The 8,624-nt window shown below is 34.1% G+C and overlaps 1 protein-coding gene across 1 annotated transcript; it reads right to left on the bottom strand.

Moving 5' to 3' along the window:
* Window positions 1-944: 944 nt before the first annotated feature.
* LOC138322118 (fucolectin-like) lies at window positions 945-8,226 on the bottom strand. The gene is made up of 4 exons (XM_069266176.1): window positions 8,193-8,226; window positions 4,951-5,184; window positions 4,181-4,408; window positions 945-1,165 (listed from the first exon to the last, which is right to left on the bottom strand). Exons 1-4 carry the CDS (start codon window positions 8,224-8,226, stop codon window positions 945-947), a joined length of 717 nt encoding a protein of 238 aa, XP_069122277.1.
* Between the last annotated feature and the right edge of the window lie 398 nt (window positions 8,227-8,624).

The raw sequence follows: 8,624 nt of genomic DNA, 5'->3' as shown, positions 1-8,624 counted from the left end.
AAGTACAGACCTCATAAAAAGACATTGTATTATCTGAAAAAAAAGTTTGAATAACAGAAATTACCATTGTTAGCAGAAATTTCCAATAATTAGGTACAAAAGGCTAAATGATATGCTATAAAAATTTAATTACAAATGGTGTAGGTATGAATGTTTGAAGAAAACGTAAAGAATAACATTTAATTCCCCAGACATGTTAGGCTGAAGGCTGGCAAGGTTGGGGTCTTTGGGTCAGCCATCAAACATATAAACACCTGGGTGGGGGCTCACCACAACACTTACATTTACATACATGTAATATACATCCCATAGTATAGACATTTATCATTAAAAAAACGGTTTTGAATGCATGATTTGCAAAAAAATAGAGGTAAAATTGTTCATTTTCATGTTTTCAAAATCATATTGAAGGAACGCTAACTGAACAACTGGTTAAATCATACCATAATATAAAGTTTAGACTTTAAATTTATGCCAGAATACCATTCTAAACCAATACACATAAAAGTCGTTTGCTAAGGGAAAATACCTGTAAAGCGGTGGTCCCACGGCCGTCAGCAAAGACAATGAATATCAAGTAAATGATTCTCAATGCACCGTTATCGTGCGGCGTATTATATAAAGTTTTTCTCAATAACACGTCACCTTGCGGCGTATTATGTAAAATTAATCTGTCCGATAGATTAGAATGAAGATGTCTGTATCAATGTTTTCATTTCAATTGTGTTCAGCTAGCCACCGATGTATTTCACATTATTAACGTATACCATTTTTGCACACAATTAAAAAACGTCGTCATTCCCAAGATGGACACAATGAGATCAAGTAACAATAAATTGTTTGCTAGAATCATAGAAAATATCATTCCAGTGATGAAATTGAGCTTTTTGTACAAATTAAACGGCAACATAATTTAATCCTTGGATTTTGAGTGCGCATGATGTTCAGTCTTTCACCAGTGGAAAACCATACACTTCAAATTCACAAACGGTAAGAACCGATTCCTCACGTGAGATCCTCACAATACTTCCGGTTCGTGGTTGTGTACAGTAGAAGGTCTTCATCATGTTGATGAAGCCAGGGCCGAGCGGATAGTGGTAACATAAGATATAGGGACCTTGTGATGATTCTGCTACAGTTATATGTAATCCAGAGTTACGATCCCCTACAAAATAAACCAATGTAACATAACAAAACTGCATTCATAGGTTAAACTTGTCCGACAAAATATTTCTATTCAATATCTTAAATACTTCTTTTAACACAATACAATACGATTTTACGTCCACATACAAGGATCGATAGCAAATTAGTAAAGATAACGTTACATGTATGGCAAGCCGTTTGGGTTTTTACCTATTGAAATGAAGAAATCTGTATTCAGAATACAGATATCTGTATTTCTACAACAATTAGAGATATCTGTATTTGAATTAGAGATACCTTTAATTGAATTAGAGATATCTGTATTTGAATTACAGATATCTCTTTTTAAAATAGATATATCTCTAATTAAACACGAAATAGAGATATCTCTAATTCAAATACAGATATCTCTAATTCAATTAAAGATATCTTTATTTCAATTAGAGATATCTGCATTTTCATTGTAAATAAAGATATTTGCTTTTTAAAATAAAGATATCTTTAATTTAAATACAGATATCTCTCATTCAATTAAAGATCTCTAATTGTTGTTGACTCTGCGTTTTGCGCATGACGAAGGTAAAGCAGTAGTGACGCAAAATCGCGGGGAATGCAGACGGTGTTACAACGTATCTGCTTTCAATATTATTCAATTATAGCTGCAACAGTTCGCTCTGTTTTCCGGAGAGCAGTTGCCATGTCATGTTCTTAAGAAATCCCCTCCAAATAGCAAGTTTATCGGTTTAGTAGACCTACAGTTATCATACATGCATATGGATTCTTAAAATCTAATTTAATTACAAGCATTTCATTATAACATTGATCAGGATAGGGAGTAGTCATTCTTCTCTTTGTGTTTCAAAATTAATCTTCGTACTGAGCAAACACGTGCAAATACAGATATCTTTAATTATAATAGAGATATATCTATTTTAAATAGAGATATCTGTATTTCAAAGTAATTGCAGATATCTCTATTTCAATTTAAGATATCTCTATTTTAAAGTTGTATTTCTTGTCATTTTCGTTGTAACGATATGTCGTTTTAACATTTGATATTTGAATATGGACATGTAACTTGATGATTTAGCCCCCCCAAAACCATATGTCAGTCTATAAAAGAGCCGAAATCTGGGGATCATATATTCCTGGTTGTGAATAAAACGCCTTCAATCTCCGCCATATTCAGTACCTTCGGGTTTTGTCGGAATTCCGAATCGTATCACGTGACTGATGTCCACACGTCCTGCACGTTGTGATCCAGGCAACTAGCGTAAGCGCACATGTGTTTGTTTACGTTTTCCTTCTGGCTATTATGAGCAAATTGTGCTGGTTTATGTCCACAGTGCGAGTATTTGAAACATCTAATTCACACATTGCCGTAATTCAATATTGTGTGTATAAAAAATTGTAATGTGCGAGCATTAGTTTTTTTGTAGATCCAGTATGCTATGGTCGACCACGTGTTTTGTTTACGAAAAATTGTTGACACTTCTCTTGGTTTCACAACTCTCGTGTTACTTCGAGATTGTCGCGACGATGTTCGGAAGAGTTCGGCATCTTTCGAGCCTATTTTTTACGCGTACACGTTCAAAAGATTTTTTTCACTTTTATAATTAAAATACTTCCATTGCTGCAACTTGATTAAAAAGTGGTAAAATTTGAAAGTTTAAACCTCGGACAGACGGAGAAAAATGTGTATAGCACCTATACAGTTTTTACTATGAAAAAAAGAGCGAAAGTGATAGACCATACAACTTTAAATAGAGATGTCTGTATTTGAATTAGAGATATCTGTATTAAAAATGAAGATATCTCTATACAAACAAAATTACCATTAAAGATATCTGTATATCTGTATATCAAATAGAGATATCTGAATTTGAAATAAAGATATCTGCAATTTGAAAGAAGATATTTCTATTTTCAGTAGAAATAGAGATATCTGTATAAAATTAATTATAAGTATTGATGTCACTATTTTTTTAATTTTATCGGGGTATAATTATTTTTTCTTTGTTTTTCTACCAAATCCGGCTTTCCGATTGGCCAATATTTTTTTTGCATACCACTATGAAAAAAAAATCCGATAATGGCGCGAAACCCTGACGTTATCGTGACGTCACAATAGATACATTGACGTTGCGTATTGATTCGGAAAAAAGAATCCCTTGAAAAATCACTATAATGTTACATTTAATCATACTTCATTTTATCAAATATAGTATGAAATTAATTATAAGTATTGATGTCACTATTTTTTAATTTTATCGGGGTATGAAAAAAAAATTGTTTGCAAACTTTTGTCGTAGCGGATTCTCACAGTTTGCAAACAAAGTTTCTTTCATACCCCGGTGAAATCAAAAAATAGTGACTTCAATGCTTAAATGAAAAAAAAATGTTTGCAAACTTTTGTGAATCCGCTACGCGGATTCACACAGTTTGCAAACAATTTTTTTCATACCCCGATAAAATTAAAAAATAGATTACTCAACCCAGTTAGCATGAGCGCTTACATCAAGAAACAAAATCAGAAGAATTTAGTTTAATCCGACTAATTCCAGTTATCTTTAAAAGTATACATTAGTTATGCCCTTGATTTATACAAATATTTGCACAGTTGTTATAATCGATTACTTTATTTACACTATACCCACACAACTTTTATTGAAATATCTCTGTTAAGTTTTGGGTTCGCACAGAAATCAGAGTTGTACCCCTCTCTTTCAAAAGTGCGAGTACATTTACCCATCCCTCAAGTAATTATCTGGAGCATTGGGCCGATATCCTGTACATTAGATGGCAATAAGTTTCTCATAGTCCGTGAACATAAAGATACTATTGTATTTAGATAATAAAGGTTTGTTTTTTCTTTCAGTAGAATTTACTGTACACTTGAGGATGAAGTGAGCTGCTTCGTCCTCTACAATTACCATTATCAAGTTCGCATATTCACTCATCATCCTATAATTGCCAATTAAATGCTTAAATAAATACCAGATAATAAATTGTATAAAAACATGACAATACTCACCGCAACAATCTTGTCGACTGAGAAACGCCACAGCGGTGATTCGATATCGAGATAATAAGTCTACTTCCCAAAAAGGTTTATTGTCAACATCTATCTTTGTGTGAGAACATGAAGGAAGAGTGGTGGGGTAATACCTTAATGAATCCACGGCATTCTCTGGTCCATAGTCATCATGTAGAGTAGAGGACTGCAAGACAGGTTTTCCAGCTGCTAAATTACCAATTGGTCCTGTAAAACATTGGGCAAATGTAAAACAGTCCTTACTGATACATATTCAAAAAGATGAAATTGTTTGTTGCCTATACTAGAGAACCGAAAGCTATGCATTATTTCTATTTGTGAATTACAATTTTTTATATCTTTCTTGTAAGGATTTATCTAATAAGTTAAAGTCTTTTGTATTGTAGCTGACATATCGACTTCAAAATATCCCGTCATTTCTTGTTAATTACTTTACTATTTGTTTCAATTTTGCGTTGATTGTGTTTCTTATACGTGTCTACATAATCAAGAAGGATCATAAACATTGACACCCTAAGGTAAACTACATCAGATAAATAATAACTTGTAAAATACCGACATAAATGAACGATGACGACACATCGCGGATACTTTATAATTTCAACTTTTTATATACATTTTTGTATCTGTTTAATACAATTTGCCATGTAACCTGGAATTAAAGCAGGTTTTGATGACTTTATTGAATGAACAGAGACAGAATAAGACGTAATTGTAATAACCGAGAAGATATAAAGAGCCTAGCTTACCTGTCATTTCATAGTACTTCATGTCACTGACTATATGCGTTGGGGTGTTGTCGGTAAGTCTGTAGCCGTAACCACGACATTCCCCATTGCGGTTAAAGAAAGATTTGCAATTTGCATCAATGTAGCAGTGAACAGCACAACTCATGAGCCTTTCCGATTGCGTCCACAGAATGTTAGACATGGGTAATGCGTTGCTGTATCTTTCATCCTCCCTGAAGTACTCCTCATGAACAACTATCAAAAAATTAAATTGAAACTTCGCACAGAATGTTGAAACTTCGTAAACAAAATCATTGACGATGTCATCAAAGCATTTCCAAATAACAATAAACCATCAAGATACATGTCATATATACAAGCCTTACAGATTACTGAAAACTTACAACCTTGTAACAGCGTGAAACAAAATACCCGTTGTTATTTGATTAAAAGATAGTCTGTCAAATTTTATAGCATATTGTGGTATAATATATATAAATGATAAGAATTTTAGAGTTTGAAAGTTGGACTAATATATAATTATCTACATTTACATGTGCGGCTTTCAAGTATGTTACACTGTATAGGTCAAGCACATGTGTTTCATATTTACAATAGTATATGTACGTACACCGTTACATGTAAAGTCTATTGGAAACCAACTTCTGTTAGTGTCATTGTATAACTACTAATTACATAGCCATGTTATTAATTATGATACATGGTAAGTTCTAATGAGTAACCATGTTTCCATATGCAATACAGCAACTACGGTGGTATCAACTGTTCCAGGTATTGGCTTTCATACACAAATATTGACATATGTTATCCCGATGTACCACTATATTAACTCGCCAATAATCTCTGTACAGAATCGATTCCTAAGACTCCAATAAACGTATCGTACTATCTACTCAATCTGCGTTGGAGTTCTACATCTACACACACCACAACCTACGAAACTACACGAAGATGTAAACATCATAATATTGAATTAGATGAAATAAATGTATAACGTACCTGTACAGGTACACGTAAAACTAAGAAATACTATGCTTGAAATGATTTTTGTATACATCCCCATAGCAGCAACTTCACCATTTAACAGCATTTCACATTTTGATTTTCTATCTATATTTTGACTTATGACAATATCGGTTCCTCTTTACCCGTCAGTGACTTTTATTGTAAGTCATACATTAATTATACGTACCCATTTGTTACACACGTAAAATGTGTATAGCAAGTACAAAATACTTGATTGATCTCGTCCCAGATGATAATCGGCAGTTCATTTGGATTGATGTTTGGCTTGGCAGTACATACACATCCAGATGAACGGCTGGTTATCTATCATTTACGAGATCAATCATACAGAAGTAACTACGTGCAACGTATAATTTATGTATGACTTGAAATAACAGTCACTGATCGGTGGAGAGGATTTCCATTTGCTCGGGACTGACACTGTATAAATTTGTCTGCAATCCTGAGAGAATTATAGGACCATTTATAAATCCCCCAAGACAGAACACCCACGTTTTATGTTTTTAAATGTTCGTAATGTTGAGATTTGTCACAGAAAGACGTTGAGGGTTTCTCGTAACCAATTAAGGCTGACATAGTACTTACCATAACTTTATTCATCCAAAGGGAAAATCACAAACAAGTTTATGAACAACAATCAAGTAGTGTGTACACCATCAAAAATGCACATTTGGTATTTTCCAGAGATCACTACAGAGACCACTACAAGACTGGAAGAAAACGCCAGTCAGAACGACGGAAAGAGGGAACGTTTAACTGTGTCTACAATGCCATACAAAAAAGATTCCTGTGTGTCAGATTGGTTAAGTCCTTGCAATGAATGATACCAGATAAAATTTGGAATGTAAAGAAGAGTATAAATAAAACTTATGAAAAAACGTATGCTTCAATATGTATTTATTTTTAGTATTTTAAAAACAATAGCTTTAACATTAAATATAAATATCAAATATCTTCTATGCAATGCAACTTTTGTCTAGAACTGCTTAAATCGCTCTGGCAGTAGTGTGTTTACCTTATTGGGTGAATTATCTTGCCTAAAAATCATTTTATCACATCCTCAGTGATTATGTAGTTTATTTGTTTAACGTGCGTGACTTTGGATCGGGTATGGGTACAGCGTACAAAATGTAAATATTGTACCTGCTTAATCGCATTGATCAACGATTTGTAATTACAACGGTATTAATTAAAATACTCTACAATGACGTGGAATTTGTCAATATTTTATGAAATTATATTTTTCTTATATTTTTAAGAAATGTAAAACAATACATTTATGCCATTTTTTGCTTTTTGGTTATGTAAAAGAATTAGCCTGAGTGAATTGTCCCTTTAAAAGTAATAGTAATTCATCAATATATCTGCCATCGACGGTGCTTAAATTCCGCTGGACTGCAGTCTCTGGAGATCAACAAGATGTAAGCCATTAATGTTTGTTTGTTTGATTAATTAACGTCCTATTAACAGCTATGGTCATGTAAGGACGGTCTCCCATGTATGTGGTGTGTTGCGTGTATGTTGTGTGAGGTGCGTGTTTTGGGAGACTGTAGTATATTTAAGTTGTGTCTTCTTGTAAAGTGGAACTGTTGGCCTTTTTATAGTGCTATATCACTGAAGCATGCCGCCGAAGACACCAAGCAACACACCCTACCCGGTCACATTATACTGACAACGGGCGAACCAGTCATCCTACTCCCTGTATGCTGAGCGCCAAGCAGGAGCAAAAACTACCACTTTTATAGGCTTTGGTGTGTCTCGACCAGGGGACAGAACCCAGAGCCTTCCTCACAGGGGCGAACGCTCAACTCAAGGCCAAAAGTGAGGCGGTGCCAAGGGAGGCATTAGGAAAGATAAAGTCAGTTAGAAGAAGAGGGGAAAAAAATCCTAAATTTAGTCGCCTTTTACGATCATGCAATAAGGGCAGCAGGTACAATTCTAACGCCCTAATTGCAGGGCCAAAGCCATTAATGACTATACGGCATATCTTACAGATTCCTGTTGTTGCTTTGTATGGCATATGTATCGTAAAAAAGCAACGTATATTTTGACTGATGTTGCAAACACTTAATGTCACGTGCGAAACTTTGGTCCGAATGTTAGAGAAAAGTACAGAGCGTTGCAACACAACTAAGGTATCAGTTTGTCTATAATTCTGTATGACATATGCTCGTCACTATCAAATGCCGATAAAAAGATTATTTTCAGTGACTTACTTCCTCTTCTGCCAAAATTGCTGGCGGCCGCCATTTTGTTCGTGTAACACACACCACTTGATTCCCAACGTGACCTCGATAAATAAATTATTGTTCTTACTTAGATAACTCCATACGACTGTCGTAGATCAGAAACTGTCCTATGGTCCCATAATCATAATTTATAAATAGTTGTACTATTTTCGTTGAGATTAGACATGCATATTTAATCGGACCATGAAGTTGTTTTGTGTATTATTATATATACCGGAATAAGTGTGATGAATATAGCCGTCAAATTTCCCCAAGTTCGACCACGATCATAAAAAGAAATATTAAACAATACAAACATTTCTTTCTTTCAATGAACATTAAAGATGACAACAGAAAAAGAGCCCTGTTACTCCACTATGTCGGTGACACAACCCATGGTATCTATGACGCAAATAAAGG

This window comes from Argopecten irradians, chromosome 4 (assembly GCF_041381155.1).
Source record: "Argopecten irradians isolate NY chromosome 4, Ai_NY, whole genome shotgun sequence".
NCBI classification, from domain to species: Eukaryota; Metazoa; Mollusca; class Bivalvia; order Pectinida; family Pectinidae; genus Argopecten; species Argopecten irradians.
The sequence above is the reverse complement of the archived record's forward strand: the minus strand, read 5'-3'. Positions and strand labels throughout refer to the sequence as shown.